The sequence below is a fragment of the Salminus brasiliensis genome, chromosome 13, assembly GCF_030463535.1.
Source record: "Salminus brasiliensis chromosome 13, fSalBra1.hap2, whole genome shotgun sequence".
NCBI lineage: Eukaryota > Metazoa > Chordata > Actinopteri > Characiformes > Bryconidae > Salminus > Salminus brasiliensis.
The window spans coordinates 36,289,175-36,310,808 of NC_132890.1; the positions used below are offsets into that span (position 1 = coordinate 36,289,175).

General features: G+C 42.8%; 1 protein-coding gene across 4 annotated transcripts in view; it reads right to left on the bottom strand.

Moving 5' to 3' along the window:
- The window catches only part of arhgap42b (Rho GTPase activating protein 42b), a 138,534-nt gene that overhangs the window by 96,288 nt on the left and 20,612 nt on the right, over positions 1 to 21,634 (bottom strand). For all 4 annotated transcript variants that reach the window (XM_072694581.1, XM_072694580.1, XM_072694583.1 and 1 more), the window contains exon 2: positions 8,127 to 8,222. In XM_072694581.1, the coding sequence (XP_072550682.1) occupies positions 8,127 to 8,222 (96 nt within the window). The remainder of the gene's footprint in view (positions 1 to 8,126; positions 8,223 to 21,634) is intronic.

Consider the following 21,634-nt stretch of genomic DNA (forward strand, 5'->3'; position numbering starts at 1 on the left):
CCTGGACAAAGATCAAATCCATAACAACATGATCCACACAAATCGATACCTATAGCATTAAGCAAGCACAATTTGCACTGATTTATCCCCAGCGCTACTTATACTAATGATACGGCGCTTAAGGTCCAAGCACGGAGAACAATGGAAATGAATCGATGAATGCAATCAATACTGTGTGGCTTAAGAAGTCTATTACAATTTCATTCCCTCTAGACGTATGGTATACTCCACATAAATAATCACCTTAATCCAGGTAAGTGCACGGTGTTTCGTTGGAAGCTAATGGAGGTCTTGAGGAATTTTGTGCTCGGCTGCCTCTCATCCTTGAATACGATTTTAAATAACTGAAGATCTAATGTAAGGTCATACATGAGGGTGTGCTGAAATCTCATTGGGCTACAGCTGTCAGTCCGAGGGGTGCTGCACAGAACTGACTGCACAGAATTCCATATAGGACTATTTTCTCCAGAAAAAATTTTACAAGAAGAGCATTAGTGATGTCCCAAACCTCATCCAAACTCCCCAACTCATCCCAAAAGTATATGATGGAGGCATGGTGCCAATACAAAGTCATATCAGAATATTATGACCACCCCTGGTTTGGAATGAACACAGCCTGGGACGTTACAGACGCCATGTGACAAGGTTTGCTGCATTTATAAATAAATGTCATGTTAGTGTATGTAAACATTCTACTACTACTGTATGCAATCCTAACTCTGGGCAACATATATTTTCCATGCAAAAAAAGCTCATGGAGCAAACAACCACACAACTAACCAACCAACCAACAAGCTCATGGACCAACCAACCACAACTAACCAACCAACCAACTCATGGACCAACCAACCACAACCAACCAACAAGCTCATGGACCAACCAACCACAACCAACCAACCAACCAAAAGCTCATGGACCAATCAACCACAACTAACCAACCAACCAACAACTCATGGACCAACCAACCACAACCAACCAACCAAAAGCTCATGGACCAACCAACCACAACTAACCAACCAACCAACAACTCATGGACCAACCAACCACAACCAACCAACCAACCAACAAGCTCATGGACCAACCAACCACAACCAACCAACCAACAACTCATGGACCAACCAACCACAACCAACCAACAACTCATGGACCAACCAACCACAACCAACCAACAACTCATGGACCAACCAACCGCAACCAACCAACCAACAAGCTCATGGACCAACCAACCAACCAACAATTCATAGACCAACCAACCACAACCAACCAACAAGCTCATGGACCAACCAACCACAAACAACCAACAAGCTTATGGACCAACCAACCACAACCAACCAATCATCCAACAACTCATGGACCAACCAACCACAACCAACTCACTCACTCATTTACTCAGTCATGGCTGGCTTCAGCTTCTCGAAGGCGGTGCTGTTTGTGCTCAAACAGGATTCAGTGTGCTGTTCTTCTGACAGTGGGTTGGTTGTTGAGTAGTGACACTTAGAGGGATGAAATGACTTGCCATATATTGACAGCTGACTTTGTAACTCACAGTGTAAGTGGAAGTCACAGTGACTGTGCTGATGACGTGCCATCAATTTAATACAACAACATGCCTGAGAAGCCAAATCCTCAGTAAACTGAACGGTAACTGCACTGCAGTCACTTACTGTCAGTCATGTGCTGATATTCTGCCTCATCATTGCCATTAGTCAGCCGTTATTATCAGTAATTATATAACGACCTTACCAACTTACAAATGTTTGTTTACTGGTGAACGGGTCAAACATCTAAACCAGAACCATTTAGTTTTGGGGTCAGTGAAGATGCAAACTGTGTTATTAGCATCAAACTCATTTTCCCAGAAGGCCAGAGAGAATATAGATCACCCAGCACCGAGCTAGAGGAAATCAGGAGCAGCCCCAGATCAGTGGCCTCCCATAAGGCCTGCCGCTAACCTACTTTTTCTCTGCCCTGTAATACAAGGGCAGCTGATGCATGCCCAGCACAGTACCCAAGTGCCAAGGCGGCAGGCCATGATGCCTTTATCGCTTCATTAGGTAACAGGATGAAGGAGGGAGATTGCCTCCCCCTCCCCTTTCTCTCTCCCTTCTTTTTTCAACCTGTGTTTGGCCACTTAGCGCAGCAGCTCTTGCCAAGACAGCCAACGTCATTATCAGGCCGTCGGAGCAGGCAGGCAGGCCATGCATCATCTCCCACACTCTCTCTCTCACTCTCTGTCCATTTATGTGCCTCACTTTTGGCTTTCTCCATTGTTAATGCCAAGCTTCAATAACACGGCTCCCTACTTGTGTCTTTCTGTACGTCTGTAGGTCTGTGTGTACACACAGGACCAGGCACAGCCATTAGGACACACCTGACCTGCATGCATGTTTATATAATGCATGCATGTTTGTATAATAATAATAATAATAATAAACAATACAACATCATATTATGACCATCCCTGGTTTGGAATGAACATGGCCTAGAATGTTACAGATGCCATGTGACAGGGTTTGCTGCATGTATAAATAAGCGAGAGCACCAGTCAGTCATGGGCAAGAATACAATCTGACTGAAGGACAAAAGGACATGATGACAGTAAACTGAGCACAGCCATTAGGACACACCTGACCTGCATGCATGTTTATCGTACATTTTCATGATGTAAAATTCTCACATCTTTACAACAAATCTGTGTGCGCAATTTGTTTTGGTTAAATAAATAAATAAATAAATAAATAAATAAATACAAATACAAATAAATTAATAAATAATACAAATAAAAAAGTTTATACCCCCCATAAAATATACAGTTTATTCCACTTACTTAAAGAATGCCAAGAGTGTGTCTTAAGGCAGGGCTACCTCCAAACAGAATTGAGAATATAAAATATTGAACAGTTTGATTTATGTACAGACATGAAATCTAGTGCTTGGACCCCGATGATTGCTGCAATGTAATTTAAAGATGGACGCTGGACTCTCAGTGGTTAAAACAGCCCATAAGAATTATGCATTCTTCATTAGTTTTAGTAAATATATTACTAAAATATATTACTATATATTACTTAAATATTACTATATATATATTAGATATTAGTGATTAGCTACTCAAATTGAACTTTTTAGGCCTCTGGATGTTAAGGTATTGAAAAAAAAGTACCAATAACATCCTGGATTACCAAAAAAACAAAAGGAGTCCTTAAGTAAGTCACCCAGAGTTACGCTCATCATGGTATTTGTTTAAGCCTAAAGTCCTGCCCCTCAAGAAAAGGAGCCAATCAACTTGCTGGGCGTGCCGCAAGCAGAGAAGGGTTGATGATATTGTGACTGTGTCAAAATGAAAGTCACTAATACAAACAAAGCAGCAACACAAAATACTTTTAGCCTGAAGCTAAAATTACTGTCCTTTTTTTTCTTTTTATGCTGATCCAAAAATGATGACAACTGATTTAGTTTTGTTCTATTTTACTTCTGATACTTTGCATCCTTGTTTTAAAAAGTTTTTATTTGATTACTTTTATATTAGAGCAGGAAAGTTACTTTAAAACAGTGTATTTCTGGATACGGTATTTGTGTATATATATATATATATATATATATATATATATATATATATATATATACAATTTCAAGCTAAATTTAAAAGCTAATAGCTACATAATAGTTATTTGGTAATTGAGCCATTCATAATCTAAATATTAATCTGAATTATTAATTTCAGTTATCAATAGAATATTCAACTATCAAACCGGTCAGCCCTGTTAGGCAGGAGAGGAGCCCATGGCTGCTGACTGTTGGGGACGAGGTTTAAGGCTTCAAAGAATTTAGAAAGCTTTGAAATTTGCATTGTTTGGCCTTTCCTAACGATGACTGCTTAATCATCTTTATCAGAGCGGTCAAATCTTGAGGTACCCAAACTTTTTGCATGGTGCACTGAACATAAATAATAATATAATATAGAATAATAAATGCAATATGTTAAAAATTAAAATATATATAATAAAAATAATACTCAGAAATTCTAAGCTGGGTGCCCAAACTTTTGCATGCCACTGTCTCTTCAGGTTCTTTTGTAGTATAATCCCATGTGTTGTATTTTTACGTCTTCGCCTTGACTCTAAACCGAGGAAAGTCACTCTCGCACATGTCTGGTACCGGACTTTGACGGGTCTGGTACCGCAGTATGTGTTTTTCTCCGGTTCGGTGGAAAGGCCAGCCCATACTGGAGACCACTCAGGAGGAAATTACAGGTGAGAACAGACAACTGATGGCCAGACAGCATATAAAAAAAAGCAAGTAAACAGTACAAAGAGAGATAAACGGATGTCGAGACCAAGAGTGTGAGAAAGAGGTAAATAAAGGGCCCAGAGATGGAGGCCTCGATGAAGGCTAGCTTCTTAGAACAGAAAGTGGGATCTAAAAATGGAAGGATGGGCTATGGCTTGCGTATCATTCTCAGGTTAATGGGAAAAAAGCAATAGGGCCGGTGAGTCATCCTCCGAAATGGGCTTTTGTCATAGCCAGGAAAAAAGGCTGAGAATGCAAACAACAGTGTGCGACTGCACTGAAGAAGGGTCTGATGAGAGAAGCAGACAGGGAATTTCACTTTCACAATTCCTTAATGCATTCCCCATGAATCTGGAGCAGCAAACTACGACCGCATTACACATCATCCAAAAAAGCTGCGATTATGACACTACTAATGATGTCTGACTCTCCTCTGTAGCACTAAACCGACCGAGCGCTTCTGATCCACTTAAAGCTCAGAGCGCTGACAAAGCATGACCTTTTTTGGGCGAGAAAGAAAAAAGCTGTGAAAGAGGGAGACCTCCGAGTCCAACTTTCAGAACAATTAATATTTCTGTTGCCACCCGAGCCTGGCTATGAGATTGATTTCAGGATAACTGTGGAGGATTGTGAATGTCACGGCAGGAAGCCATGGAATGAAATCGATAGGAGGTCAGTCGCCCCTGTCTTTGCTGGCCGACAGGCTGCTGACGCTTCCCAGGACTGGATGGGAGCTTCAAAGTAGATTGCAGCCTAGATGCATCAGGATGGCACACAGGGGTCCGGTCAAGTCACTCAGAAAGCCCTGCTTTCATTGATGACCAGATGGATTCCAGCAGACAATTACATTTTTCTTCGGTGAAAGCAATCTTACCCTTTTAGAGCGAGGACAGGATGGGATCAGCAATATCACGCACTTTGAAAAGTTTGCAGTGAAAGATGATGGAGGAGAATTTCTTTTCTGGGTTCTGGCACACTATTCTTCACATGTCTTCAGCACAAATAATGTTGAGACTGTAGGAGACACTTTAATTAGGGCTGCGACGAACGAAGGTTTAGGATTCAGGTTAATTTAAGGGTAAGGATAGGATTAGGATTAGGATCAGGACTTAATGTTAATTTTAGGGTAAGGTTAAGGTTATGGTTAGAATTTAGGGTCGATTAAAGGACAAGGTTAGGTTTAGGATTTAATGTTGATTTTAGGTTAAGGGTAAGGTTAGGATTAGGATTTAGGGTCAATTCAATGGTATGGTTAGGATTAGGATTTAGGGTCGATTAAAGGGTAAGGGTAAGGTTAGGATTAGGATTTAGGGTCAATTCAATGGTATGGTTAGGATTAGGATTTAGGGTCGATTAAAGGGTAAGGTTAAGGTCAGGATAAGGATTTAGGGTCAATTCAATGGTATGGTTAGGATTAGGATTTAGGGTCGATTCAAGGGTATAGTTAGGATTAGGATTTAAGGTTGATTCAAGGGTAAGGTTAGGGCCTACATTCAACATACAGTCCTCACATTCAGAGTTCAGTTGTCTAGCCCTAGACCTCACACTTCACCCACCCTTATTTCTTTTCCTTGATGCAAACCAAGGTCATGGGCCATGTTTTAAACAGATCCTAGAGATACTACCTTGACGTATGCCAGCTCTGCTCCTTCCTCGTCATCCACATGCTTCCATAGCATCAGTTAACTAAGCCTTGTTTCCTAGTTAGGGTTTCCTTGTCCCCCAGTGTCCTCTTTCCTGTTATGGGTTTGACCTTAGCCGACCTTTACTAGTTTCTTGTATGCATACGTCTCTGCTGTGCCTGTCTGCCGGTGTCTTGACCCCTGCCTCGAACTTTAATAAGGACTCTCCACTTTGTAGTAATAAACAGACCCTGCACTTGAGCGCAGCTTCCTTGCCAAGCAGATCTTCGTGTGAACAGGAAGGGGACAGGAGATTGCCGGATCGAGGCCAGGCTCACTGTGAAGAAGCTCATGCTTAGTCAACGACCATAATTAGCCCTCCCCTAAAACAGTCATTAAAAAATGCCCACACCTCAGTGTTCGGGGGACACTGCAAGCTGCTTAGTGGAGTGGCCAGAGCGTAGGGAGCGGAAGCCATGTTTCACATACAGATGGACTGAGAGATTCCTGTGTACACGAGGCACAGAGGAGGAGAGGAGTGTTGGATAATGAGCTGCGGAAGAGGAGAGACAGACAGATCGGAAGAGAAAAAATCTTGTATCGCCAGATACAAAAGTGTCAATATACTGACAAAAGTATTGGGACACCTGTTCATTCTTCTAAAATTAAGGCTATTAAAAAAATATTTTTTGGAGTAACTGTTTAGGCTTTCTGCTAGATTTTGGAGGAGCATTGCTGTGAGGATTTGATTGCATTCATCCACAAGAGCGTTAGTGATGGGTCAGGATGGATCACCTGGATGATAAACTATCCCACCTCATCCCAAAAGTACTGGATGGAGCACCACCATCCATCATTTCAGAGAGCACAGCTCAATGATGGGGGGCTTTATACCCCTCTAGTCCATGCCTGGCATGGTGCCAACAGGTTGATCTGCTCTAGACAGTCCTACTCTATTGCCAGAACGTCTCTTCAGGGACTAGACAAGCTGTATGTGTGTGTGTCTGTTTCAGCAATGGGTGCAACTTAAGGTTAAATGAATGTGTTTATTAGAAGGGCTGTCCGCAAACATTTGGAACGCTGGAGAGTAAGGATGATGGAAATATAAAACAAGACAGGTAAAGACAGGGAGTGAGAAAGAGCAAGAGTGAGACGAGGGCACAAAAGCAGGAAGGAATTTAGGCTGAATTACTGATCGGCCCATCCGGGTGTTCAAACTCTCAGCACATCTGTTCTGAGGGCAAGCGAGGCTGTGCTTCCATTAATCTCTGACACAGATCACAATTAGTCACTCTGATCTCCTAAAAGGATGAAAAGATGCGGATGCCCATAATGTAAGCAAATCGATACAATCTATTATGCATGCGGGGCAGATCATCACGAAGACGCTGCCGTTGAGTGGGAGATCAGTATGCGCTACGCTGCCTCTCAAACCGGACCACATGTGCTGATCAACCTGACCAAACCTGGGTCTTTGAGACCACGCTGGGACAAAGCAGACATGGCGAAAGTGGAGGAAAAGGGGCCTGATTCTGCTTTTTTGGACAAAGGAAGTGAAGTTTTCACGGAAATGCCAGTAAAAGATCTTAATTAGGATGACAAATTCCGTCCATCCGGGACAGGCCTTGTGCGTGGTATGTGGGTGGGTGGGTGGTTGGGAGACGGAGCAGGAATTATGTTTCTAGTATGGATATTAAGCTATCAGCATAGATGTTCACATACTGAATGTGTCCACAATCATAACATTATATTCAAGTAGTTAATGATTTTTTTAAATAATGTTTCAAAGGGGGATTAAAATGTATTTTTCCAGATGCAACACTTCCCACTTTCCACAGCATGGAGACTGCCATATTCAGGTCCTGCATCTCCACTCCATATCCTCACACTTCTCCCACAGTTTGGCGATCTCTGTTTTAAGTCCAGATTCACACACTGTGGATGTTGTGGAACAGTCAGTTCGAAAGCAAGGCTGGAAAGGCTAAAAGCTTCAGCTAAGCTGTGCAGAGAAAGGAGAAAGACTGAGTGCAGCAGGAAAGCCAGTAGGACCACAAAGCAGTGCACAACAGCTGGGGAATTGGCTATAAGCTAACGCTAGGCTTACCAGAGACCATTCTCGCATTCTCTGGCAACATATGTAGGATTTGAGAAGCTGTGGACGTTGTGGACCAGTCCGTGCGAAGGCTAAAAAGGTCTCTCAGTGGCGGGACTTACCGATGTTCACCTCATCATCCGTCTCTGCATCACCAATACACTCAAACTGGAACTCCTGCAAAGACTGGGAAAACTTCTGAACGGCCACAGAGAGGTCTGGAGGAGGAGAGAGAGAGAGAGAGTGAGAGAGAGAGAGAGAGAGAGAGAGAGAGAGAGAGAGAGATATTATTTCTCTTCAGAGAGTTGAACGGAAACACTCAAGATGACTAGTCTGTAATGGCCCAGGCTTGGAGAGACTAAGATACCCTAGCAATTTTCAAAACCAATCCAGGCCCAATCTGCTCAGCTAATCAGAGGCCTCCCGCTGACCTGAGTACCCCCCACCCCCCCACCCCCATCACCAGGCTAAAGGCATATCTCGCAGAGGCTCTGCTCCAAAATTAAACAAAGAATCAGAATCAGAACCAGGTTTATTGGTCAAGTTTGTTTACACACACATGGAATTTGTTTACGGCTGTTGGCGTCTCTCTGGTATTAACAATATACAGCTACTCTGCATATAATTTACAGACAATACACAATATACAGAGAACAGTAGTGTACACTGTATATACAGACTATACCAGGACATTTCTATACAGTGTGCTTTACAGTGTTATTCAACATAATACAGATGAAATATTGTGTGACCACAGCCGAATGGCCTATAGCTGATGATGGTGCTCAGCTGTTGAGGATGGTGATGGTCTGAGGGTAAAAGCTGTTCCTGTTCCTGACAGTCTTAGTGGACATAGTTTGGCAGCGTATGCCAGACGGAAGCAGCTGAAAGAGGGTGTGACCAGGGTGTGAGGAGTCCGTAATGATTTTCTCTGCCTGTTTTCTGCAGCACATAAATGAAAGCATCACACTTTGGCTTCTCTTCAGTACAGCCTTTGTGAGCAATACCAATAGAGATAATCATAATCACTGATGATCAATCATAATCATCATTACAATGATTACATTCTTTCTTTTTTTACATTAATCATGCTGTCAACCCTGCTATCAGAGTCTGCCTTCAGGATGAAACAAAGTTTTCACAAAAGATCCAAGCCTAAAAATGTTAAAATATGAAGCAGTTAATGAGAAATACACACTTTTTTACCTATTTGTGAAAGAATTCCTTAAAAAAAAGGGGGGGGGGGGTAGTGTGATTTGTTGTCTTTTTAGTAAAGGCAAAAACATTAAAGCAGCAGTATGTAGTATTTTGTACATTAAATTAATAGATTCAAAATCATTGTGATGTTCAACTGACCAGTGCTGGGCGATATGACCTCAAATCAATATCACAATTCAGTAAAAAATTTTGAAGCAGCGGCTGCAGTTATTTGTAATTTTGAGTGAAAATTTAACAAAATTACAAATAACTGCAGCTGCTAGAGCTGGGCAATATGACAGTATTTTATTGTATCATCTTTTCTAATCATGTGGAGGAGACTGTTAGTGCTTAATAAACACTGATCAGCTGCAGGCTTCATTACTAACAGTGTGATTAGACTGAAGGGTTCATTAGATGAAGAGCAGCAGATGTTGAGTAGAAATCACTGTATTCAGTACAGGAGAGGATCTGAACTGTAGTTTATAAGAATCTGTAGATACTGATGAGTTTAGTCTGTGATTTACTGAATATATTGTGATAAATATTGTGAATATCGCAAAAAAAGGTCTTTAAATATTTTGATATAGTATTCTTACCATATCGGTCTCAAAGTGCCATGTAGCTTTTTGACAGTAGAACATTAAATGAAAGCCATATCGATACACAGAAAGCGGTACACGGTTGACCACAGGAAAGGCAGCCAGTCTTTTGGTAAACAGACTAATGCTGAGGCCAGGTTACCTAAGCTACACTACCAGCCTAGGCCTGTACAGCTCGTATCGTTCAGCTGGGAAACTGGCAGTTCACAGTGGGGGAGAGATGTCGTAGGTATAAATGGATCTAAATAAATAGTAAAGCTTGTTTTGTTGTCTAGTTTTGAGTTATTTTAGCTCTTATTTGAGTGGCGTCCCACCATCATCTCGCTGTGGTGACTCTAACAGACTGAGATGACTGAGGGATTTCAGACTGCCCTCCAAAGTACTACGATCCTTCTACTCCTGCACCATCGAGAGCATCCTCACGGGGAACATCACAGTCTGGTTTGGGAACAGCACCAAGCAGGACAGGCAAGCGCTACAATGAGTGAGACGTTCAGCAGAGCGAATCACTAGGATGGAGTTTCCTGACCTGCAGTCCATCTACAAGAAGCTTTCTTTATCAAAAAACAAGCAAAAATAAAGAAATAAATTAATTAATTAATTAATTAATTAATTAATAATGAAAACCTATAACCTGGACAGTTCTTTACAGAAAATCTTTAATACTCTGTACACTTTTTGCAAGCCGTCAATCCTCACATGTATCCCATCCTTGATGGTGAGAGGGCTGAGCGCTCAACTAGGCCTCAGGTTGCAATGAAAGACTAGAGCATGGCCATGGAGCCCACCAGCAAAGCCCACTGCTGAGATTCCAGAAAAGCAGTTCATCATCATCACCATCATCATCATCAGCTCAGCTGAAACTCTTCATCAGTTCCAGCAGGTGGATCAGATCCCAAAACATCTGTTCAGATTTGAAAATGTCAGGTTTCAGGATGTCTGCTACTACTTCCTTCAGCACCGCACCATTTCCTCCTGAGATCGCTCCAGTCTGACAGCAGGTATTGGAATCAGGTCGGCATGAGCAGAATAACCCCGCTGGATAACCCCAATGAATCCGATCCTGTAACAAATCTAGCCTGAAGAGGCACACACTCGCACCGTGATGGGATGTGGTTAGCAGTGTGCTTTGTCTTGGAGGGGAGTACACTGTTTGGGTAGTAGTTAAAAATGGCTCATTTTAAAGTTTAAATTTTGCTTTAATATCTGCATGGCTGAGCTTATCTCCCAAGCAAAGGCAATTAAGCAAGTGTCAGATATCAAACTGCAGCTGGGTTAAAAGGAAAATACAATATAGACAAAAGTATTCGGACACCTACAGGAGCGTTTCTGACATCCCATTCTAAACCAATAGGCTTTGCAGCTCTACCAGCAGCAGCAGCAGGTCTGGAGCTCTGCTGCACTTACTGAGTCAGTTGGAGGCTTTTCTGCACTCTGCTCTGAGCTCAGCACTCGGCCCTGACCCCGCTCTGTAACTTTACGTGGTCTGACAGACACTCAGTGGACACTGAGCTGCTCTCTGTGAGCTGTTCCTCCTAAACTCTTCCACTGTTCAGTAATAATACCACTCACAGCTGATGGAGGAAGATCTAGGAGGGAGGAAATTATAAAATTTCACCAGCTGATTTGTTGTTGGTGGTGGTGCAGCGGTGTCTCCTATTACATACAGAACCACGCTGGAGTTCAGTGAGCTCTTCAGAACCTCCCGTTCTTTCACTGATGTGTGGAAGAAAGGCAGACTGCAGAGCTAGGGGCTTGATTTTATATGCCTGTTGCAATGGGGTTATATGAAACCCCTGAATTCAGTAATTAAGAGGTGTGTCTCGATACTAAAGCATTCTTTAATGTAGAGGTTTTATGTGACTTTCTCAGATGCAGTTAGGCCCGGCATTAATACCCTTTAGCTTTCCTGGACGAAGACTCCTTCTTCCTCGGAGCAGGCCTCAGGCAAAGCTGTGGTCAAGTGGCCCGATTTCTGTCTGGTGGTTATGTGATGCTCTAAAGTACAAACGCACAATCATGGCAAAGATTGTGTCAAAAAACTGGTGATTATGATTAATAAAAACACCATATTCTCCAAAAAAGACCATGTAAAATGTTCATCAGCAGCTTTGGACAGGGTTGAGCAGGGCTTTTCCTAGTGGGCTGGTTTGGGTTTTTATAAAACCATCACTGAAAGGCCCCGTTTTACCAGCGGGAGAACCGCAGAGCCACTCGCTCGCTCGCCTTTCTCTGTTTTTAAACCAGCACCGAAGAACCCGTTCAGACCCGAGTGGAGGCTAACGCTAATGCTAACAAATACACATACACGCTACAGAAACCCCAATCACACACTCAGCACACTCACCCACTATAAACCAGTTATTACACACCAGTAGACCAACAACCACAGATACTGGTCCAGAGTGTGTACCACTACACACACACACACAGGAAGTGACCTGACTGCAGTGATGAAACGCTACTTAACCGGAGCTTATCCAGAGAGAAGCTAAGCTCTCTCTCTCTCTCTCTCTCTCTCTCTCTCTCTCTCTTCAGCGTCGCAGGCGGAGAGGAGCTATGACAAGGCATTGAAAAGCCCATCAGTCAAACCAGCTAGTCTACAGCTCCAGACAGGCTACAGCTACAACAATCTCCTTCAGAAGAGAGCTGTAATTCCAGATCCAGCACAACAATCTCTGGCAGAAAAGCTGCTCGAGTGCTTTGCCATTTAGCTCGACGATGGGATGGCACGCTCTGAGGGTCCGCTGCGGACCCTGAAATATACAGGGGTATAAAAGGCAGCTCCTTCTGCAACGTGAAGCTGCACTTAGTAACGGGTACAGAGACAGAGAGAGCGGACACACCTGAACACCCGAGGAGACAACCTGAGCTTAACAGCTCAGCTCAGCTCTTTGCCTGCAGTTTTCGAGTTTCGGGCAGTTGTGTGATGCTGGGATCGGCCTCGTATACGACGAACAGGCTGTACAATAACTGAGGACACCCCCCCGACACCGTGCATTCAGCTACTCTAAGTTGCACCCATTGCTGACACATATGTGCAAATGCACAGCTTGTCTAGTCCCTGTAAAGAAGTACTGCCAATAGAATAGGACTCTCTGGAGCAGATAGTAAACATGAGCCTATTGGCACCATGCTGCCTAATAATGCCAGGCGTGGGCTAGTAGAGGGGTATAAAGCCCCCCAGCATTGAGCTGTGGAGCAGTGGAAGAGCTGTGTTCTCTGGAATGATGGATGGTGGAGTTTGAATTTGCAGTCTAGGAATGGCATAAAGTCCCAACAGCGATGTGAAAGACTAGTGGAGAGCTGTGATTGGCCGTCAAGGTTATTATTTCAGCATAGTGATTCTGAATGCTCTCAGAGTTCAGATATTAGCACTGTGTTTAAATCTGAATAATAACTTCTTTGCATTATAATTATTATCATCATTTCTCTGCATTATTTAAGCAGTTGTCATTTCTGCACATAAATAAATGCTCTAAATACTAAATATTTTTATTTGAAATTTAGAGGATTTATGAGGTTAATGAAATACAATGCAAATGTTCATTTCTCTAAACACATTTGCCAGCTTGTTGATTTTGCAATATGTCATCATGCTTCTGAAATACCTCTTTTTTGAGTTTTGGCACATTTGTACAAAAGGGTGGATCTTAAAAGAAGCCCTCCAGTGTTTGCTTAGCTGGTTTAGAGGATCAGGTCTTCCTGACATGTAAACTGTCTCATTTTTAAGCAATATTTCCCACATTTAATGCAAAAAAATGTTAATTAATAAGTAATTAACACATTACCATAACATTTATTTGGATTTGAAGCTGGTCAGAAGATATCACATCAGAACTCCCAGGTCATGTTTCTGTTCCATTCCATCTATCTTACACTACTTGTGGTGGGATTTCCACTCTCGTGTCGAGTGTTTAGTGGGAGCAGCCACTGAATTTCAAAAGCAAAAGCATGGAGAGTGATGTAAAGACCAACGCTCCACTTTCAGCCTGTGAATGCATGTCAGAGGTGGCAGAGTGATTTATCTGTCGCCGGGCCTCGCACTTATCAGAAAAGGCCGTCTGACAGCAAGACAAAGGGACTCTTTCTGGGCATTGCGACCTTCCAGAAGCCCTCAGAGTGAACGTCCTAATTTCTAGCTGAGGAACAGTGCTGTGAATATGTTCTGAAATAAGAGGGAAAGATGGAGAGCTTAATTCTGGGTCAAACTCTCCACGTTTGGGTCATGCCTTGACACTTTGCATCAACCCACTGAGAAGGGGTCTAGCAACTGATATATATATATATATATATATATATATATATATAGGTCTTGGCCATACTACCTTTAAAAGTTTGAAATTACATATTAATAACTGTTGCTATGTTATTTAATAATAATACATTTTGTGCAGAATTTGAAAAATCCCAATCCCAATATCCCAAACTGAAATACACATGCCTACTTTATAAGCTCCTCTTAATTTAATACAGTTGTGGGTTTATGTAAATTTTGAAATGTCCTAAAGGAAACAGTCCAATCAGAATGTTTCTCACACTGTACTGATAGCGCCGATAGAGCAAAGCTAACTCTCCTATTTTTGAGCACTTCAGAGGCAGGACTAAAGATTTCTGAAGTCAGATTAACTACAAAAATAATTAGTCTTAAAAAACATCAGAGGAATCTAAGTTATTTAATAATAATATAAATATAAATTATTCATTTATATTTATAGAAACTGCAACATTATTTAATAATAATACAATTCGTGCAGAATCTGAACTCCAATATATTTCAGTTTAACTAAAATTGTCAACAAAGAGATATTAAAGTCTTTAGTGGTCTCGGAAGGCCGATTTACTAGGGAAACCTGAGAGCATCCTCAGCGAGAAGCTTTAATGATTTCTGGGAAGGGCTCCCGAGTGGTGCAGTCGTCCAAGCCCAGGCCTATTAAAGGTACTGTATGCGATTTCAGTTCATGACACTTTCTGTAAAGTTCAGCGATTGTTTCCTCGCGGTTTGCTAGCTCTTTGGTCTCTGGGAAAATGTTGGGTGCTCGTACTCAGGCCTGGCTCTGTAAATGGGAATAAAGCAGCAGGTGGCGTCCGTGCTCATGCACATAGCGAGGGAAGGGAAGGGGGCAAGGGCAATGAGATGTACAAACACTGGTGAGATGCTTAGACAGTGGTGAGAGACACAAAAAGTTCGACTTAAGCTAAACGTATTTGAGCTGTTTCACAGAAATAGGCCAAATATCAGATTTGCCCTGTTTGTGAATGTTTTCATAAAAAATCACAACATGAGTGTTAAAGGGAGTCACTCTCCAGAATCGCATACAGCATCTTTAATAGAAGAGATCACCGGTTTGATCCCCTGTGATGCTCCGGCAATACATTGTCAGTAGCTCCAGGAAGCATAATTGGCACTGTTCCCTCCATCTCTCCTAATCACTCAGCGTGATGCTAACTCACCACAAGCACATGCGAGCCTTCCTCCACCCAGTACTGGTAGCATTGTATAATACGGGGAACCCTAACTAATAACTACAATAGAGAGAACATCTGGAAAAATCTCAATCCCTATATCCCAAACTGAAAAATACACACGCCTACTTTATAAGCTCCTCTTAATTTAATACAGTTGTGGTTTTATGTAAATTTTGAAATGTCCTAAAGGAAACAGTCCAATCAGAATGTTTCTCACACTGTACTGATAGCGCCGATAGAGCAAAGCTAACTCTCCTATTTTTGAGCACTTCAGAGGCAGGTACATTCATCACAGGCTTTTAGTTACTTCTTAGAACTTTCTTTTTTAGTGAAAATATAATAATACAAAAAAAAAATTGGTTCACATTTTATAATTTATATCATAATGTATAAAATATAATTTAGTTATTTTATTTATTGGTTGTTATTTTTTTGTTTAGCTTCAACCAGACACCTTTGGAAGCCATTAACAAGCTTCCGTCTGAATTCTGGTCAGATATTTGACCTCTGGCTTGTTCCTGACCATCCGAACCAATCTCCTCTCAGGTCAGGGTGACCATTAGGGTCTTCTTTCAGGCCTTGGTAAAGTGGCGACAACTCCCAATTCCCAATTGTACAATCATTTGAACTGCTGAAGAAGCAGCTGTAGTCAATCATGATCACTAACAGGAAGTTAAGAGGTCATGACAAATTAAAAGGCATTTTGGAACTTTCATCTCTACTGAATAATAATCTATGTGGGTCCATATATACATGTGACCCTGTACATAGAATTCTGACCATGCTGATTTCAGCAACATTAAAGATGTTGCTGATTCACCCCCTAAAAAACTGTTCCCCTGGATTAATATCATAAACACTGATTATGAAATTTCAGCAGTGCTATCAAATAAAACAGGTTGCTATGTGCTCCTCTCTACAGCTCATTTGCTTGCCTACTACGAATGCCCAATCCATCAAATGCAGACAGCAGGAGAAAAATCGTTCCTGTGTATAAAGGAACAGACATTCCGAGAGGCCGGGAATGAGGCCCGGCTTGATCGGTACTGGTCAATAATCAACGTGGACTGTTGGTTTGCTCAGTCCAGGCGAGTATGAGCACTCTATCAATAATGCATCGCTCTTCACAGCAGCTATGTGGGGAATATAGTCAGAGAGCGTTTACCCAGGACTCTCCTCTTGCCCAAATCTTCTGTGAGCACATTAGCAGCTGCTGAATAAATCTGACCCAAGATGAGGTCCAGCAGACAAGCACTTTTAAAAGTAGGAGCCTTTGAACATGGACAGAATCGCCAAATTGAGACATGTGAACAGACTTTTTGGAAGCGTTTCCAGGTCCAGAACAACTCAACCACCAGAAGCTGACCACCAGAGCTAAAACTTTCCTTTTTCCTTTTCTCCCCGACATAATGATATTTAAAAGACTCTCTTTAAAGCTCAGTCGTTTTAAAGAATAGGCTACTGGTGTTAGATTTACATTTTACATTTACATTTACATTTATGGTATTTAGCTGACGCTCTTATCCAGAGCGACTTACAAGGTTACTCGTATGATAATACCAACACAATAAGATTTCAGTGTCGGAAAAAAAAGAGGGGTGCGGTGCCATCTGTATTAAAGCAGCATTATGCAAGAATTGGTATTTCTTGCTCCTGGGCTCTTTGAGCCATCATTAAAGGACACGTCTTACACATGCATTTCTGGGCAAGCTGAGAGATGCAGAGCCGTCAACGAAAGGTAAAGAAGCATGTGGGCTGAGACAGTAGAGTAATACTGCAGTATTCTGCACAAATATGACTCGGGTTACGCAGGTCTCCCTCCAGGTCTGGGCCCAGAGTAGCAACGATAGATGTGCTATTCTCTCTGTTCCAGTCAATAGACCAAAACAATGATTCAAAATCTGATATTTTACAGTAAAAATGCAACCTAATATTGCTTTAAAGCAGCATTATGCGAGAATTGCCATTTCCTGCCCCTGGATTCCCCCTGCAGGTGAGAAGTGTCATTTATGCTTTGAGCCATCACTTAAGGACACGTCTTAAACATGCATTTCTGGACAAGCTGAGAGAAACAGAACTGTCACTGAAAGGTAAAGAAGGATGTGCACTGAGGCGGTAGAGTAATGCTACAGTAAAAATGCTACATAATGTTGCTTTAAAGCAGCATTATGCGAGTATTGACATTTCCTGCTTCTGGGCTCCCCCTACAGGCACCAGAAGTGTAATTCATGATTAATGATCAAGGACACATGCATTTCTGGGCAAGTTGAGAGATGCATAACCGTCACTAAAAGGTAAAGAAGCATGTGGACTGAGGCGGTCGAGTCACATTAAAGGATTTTACACAAATTCGACTCGGGCGTTGTCCTGCCTGTTTCCCCTGTGTTATAAAGTGCTATTTTTACAAGTCAGCAAGTCACCCTGACTTACTGAAGCTGTTATTTTAAGGTAAAAAAAGCTACATAGAGCTGCTTTAATTAAGCGCAGCATGGTTTACTGCACACTGTTCATTTCTAATGTTCACAGAAACCCCAGACCTCTGCCTGCTCTACTCTTCTTCCCCACTTGGCACAGAGTCATGTAGATCCTCTCTCCATCTCTCTCACGGCAACAGAGCCCCACCAGCATCGATCCCCACAAGGCACGACTGCCACCTACTACAACTCAATCCCCCCCACCCCCACCACCACCGCACCAAGATGCCCTTACACTTCATGTCTCAAATCCCTCCATGCAGCCTGACAGTGCTGGATCCAGCTCACCGCTGCTTCTGCTGCTGTCATCAACGAAATCAGAGAGATCACACACCCGCCACAGGTAAACTCCTCTACCGCGTGGTGAGAAGCGCGTGTCACACCGTTCAGAACCCGGAGCGCCAGGACATCCGGTGACGTGTCCCAGTTAACTGTCAAAACGCATCACGCACTGATCACACTGACTCACACAGAACATGAGGTGTTCTTCTGTTTCTCACACTGGTTTACTTACATACACACACACACACACACACACACTTACACACACTCACACACACACACACAGTGGTGTAAAACAACACTCTCAAATGGGTTGCTCAAGGTTTCACACTGAGGTGTGTTCCTCAGTACCTACAGGGACTTCTGTACAACACTGCAGAAGGCTGTAATAACACTTTCGGGCCCGATGGGCAATATGACAATATTTTATCGTACCGTGATTAATTTTGTTGGTGATATCACGATAAAAAATCTAGTTTTATATTAATGAATTCATTTAATTAATTCATTAATTATGCAAGAATTGCCATTTCCTGCCCCTGGATTCCCCCTGCAGGTGAGAAGTGTCATTTATGCTTTGAGCCATCACTAAAGGACACGTCTTAAACATGCATTTCTGGACAAGCTGAGAGAAACAGAACCGGCGGTAGAGTAATGCTACAGTAAAAATGCTACATGATGTTGCTTTAAAGCAGCATTATGCGAGTATTGACATTTCCTGCTTCTGGGCTCCCCCTACAGGCACTGGAAGTGTAATTCATGATTAGGGCCACCCCTAAAGGACACCTGCATTTCTAAGCAAGCTGAGAGATGCATAACCGTCACTACAAGGTAGAGAAGCATGTGGACTGAGGCGGTCGAGTCACACTATGTTATTATTTTTTACACAAATGCGACTCGGGCGCTGTCCTGCCCGTTTCCCCAGTGTTATAAAGTGCTATTTTTACAAGTCAGTAAGTCACCATGGTTCTGTTGAGTCGATTCATGCTCATTTGGTTCATGTGTTACACCTGGGACTGGGGGGTACTTAAGGAGCCTCGACACCAGCATTCAGGGGCCGAGAATTTAACCTATTGGAGCCTTCAGGACACCCTGTGGTTCCTCTTTGGTCTCAGGCTCTGGCAATTCTTCCACGCTCGCTCTCCAGGCTCGCTCGCTTTCAGTCCGAATACTGAGCCTTAATCAGGTTAGGTCGGCCTTGCAGTTTGGTCTTGCGGCCGGTTCCCCAGCTCCCCTCATTTTGTTTTGAGCGCTGCTCTTAGTTATGACCCTTTATACCCCTCTAACGCCCAGGCGCTGCCTGTAGGGTTTTGTTCCAATCCCCTTTTGGTTTGTCTCCCCTTTTTCCCCCCGATCTGCTCACGACTCCTCCCAGTCCCAGGTTTTGTTCTGTTCGCCCATTTGTGTTGTCTGGTTTCGGCTGTGTTCACGGTTCTGCTCTCTAATTGCTGCTCATGTTTTTCGTACTCTTGGTGTTTTATGTCCGTTTCATTGAATAAACCCTCTTGCATTGAGTTCCATCTCCACGAGTGTTCATCCCATCTTGGCCTGGCCTAACACGCCATGACATTTATTTACTTTCCCAAATGATATCAGGCCATTTCCCACACCCATTACCCATAATCTCCAATGCCTCCTGCCTGGTTCCCAATATTGAAATATTGAAAAAACATTGTTTATAATATTTAAGACTCTGCTGTATATGGAATTAGTGTCTCTACACTTTAGTGGAGCCATATATAACCTGATGACAAACTGGATACCACTGAATAAGCGATGGGGGTGACTTTGGGATGCTGGAAGATTTCACTACCAGATTTGTTTCCATGAGGCAAAGAAATGACTCTCATTTACACATAAATGAGCTTTCATTAGCTGCTAAGTGTAGCAGAAAGAATGGGAGGGAAAGGGCAGGATGGAAATACGTCCCCTCCACTAAGAGGACAACAACACAGGCCCACTCCACTGTTTCAGGCCATCCATCACGTACTTCACAATACTTCTGGAGTCTTTTCTATTTTTGTATTGTGTGTGTATATATGTATGTGTGTGTGTGTATATATGTGTGTGTGTGTGTGTCGTGGGGCTGATTGCTAGCACAGTGTGATTTTTGATTAAGAAATGTACTTTTAATTATGACCATGCATTTTACTCAGCTTTTACCCCACAACTTGCGCCATAATGTCACTCTGGTCATTCCTCAGTAACACCTGAACAATACTGCAGACAGAAACATTGGACAAACAGCTGAAGAGTCAGATCAGCTCTTTTCCTGAGAAAGATTCAGACCTTTGATTGAGCCTATTTTTAATATTTTTATCCAGGACAGTGACTCTAGACTAACGTAATCTCAAGGTTGTCGCAAACTACGTCAAGCAGATGGTCAGGCTGAGGAGACGTCTGATTACGAAGCACAAACCCAGAATTTTGTAAAAAGCAAGTCTGGACACTACAAGGCTGTTCAGACCTGGCATTAGAAAGCGTGAAAAGCCAAATGTAAACACGCCCAGGACACACTGTGACTGGATTCTGATTAGATCAGACCGAGGTGCTCAGAGGCAACCTGACACAATTTGTTTTTGGCATAAAGTCATACTGGCTCTTTGTTCATATATTTCCCCAAACAAAATTCCATGCATTTCGTTTAGATTCGCTGGGACCTGCGACCTTTTACGCAAACGTTTCGCACCGAGTTGAACTTTGAACTTTTTTTTACTTTCCCCATGTAAAAATCACAACAACACCAACCCATACATCACTTCCTGTTTTACTTCCTGTAAACAGCGGTTTCTCATCAGGACTGTCTAGAACAGTTTAGAGGAACGGTGGGGGTTAGATAGATAGACTTGCATTTCTGTAACGGCTAAATCAGAAAATGATCAGCCGGGTCTCTGCTATGATCAGCCGGATCTCTGCTATGATCAGCTATGATCAGTGCTGTCTCTGCTATGATCAGCTATGATCAGTGCTGCCTCTGCTATGATCAGCCGGATCTCTGCTATGATCAGCCAGGTCTCTGTTATGATCAGCTATGATCAGTGCTGCCTCTGCTATGATCAGCCGGATCTCTGCTATGATCAGCCGGATCTCTGCTATGATCAGCTATGATCAGTGCTGTCTCTGCTATGATCAGCTATGATCAGTGCTGCCTCTGCTATGATCAGCCGGATCTCTGCTATGATCAGCCAGGTCTCTGTTATGATCAGCTATAATCAGTGCTGTCTCTGCTATGATCAGCCGGATCTCTGCTATGATCAGCCTCGTTTCTGCTATGATCAGCCGTGTCTCTGCTATAATCAGCCAGGTCTCTGCTATGATCAGCCAGGTCTCTGCTATGATTAGCTATGATCAGCCAGGTCTCTGCTATGATTAGCTATGATCAGCCAGGTCTCTGCTATGATCAGCCGGGTCTCTGCTATGATCAGCCAGGTCTCTGCTATGATCAGCCGTGTCTCTGCTATAATCAGCCAGGTCTCTGCTATAATCAGCCAGGTCTCTGCTATGATTAGCTATGATCAGCCAGGTCTCTGCTATGATTAGCTATGATCAGCCAGGTCTCTGCTATGATCAGCCGGGTCTCTGCTATGATCAGCCGGGTCTCTGCTA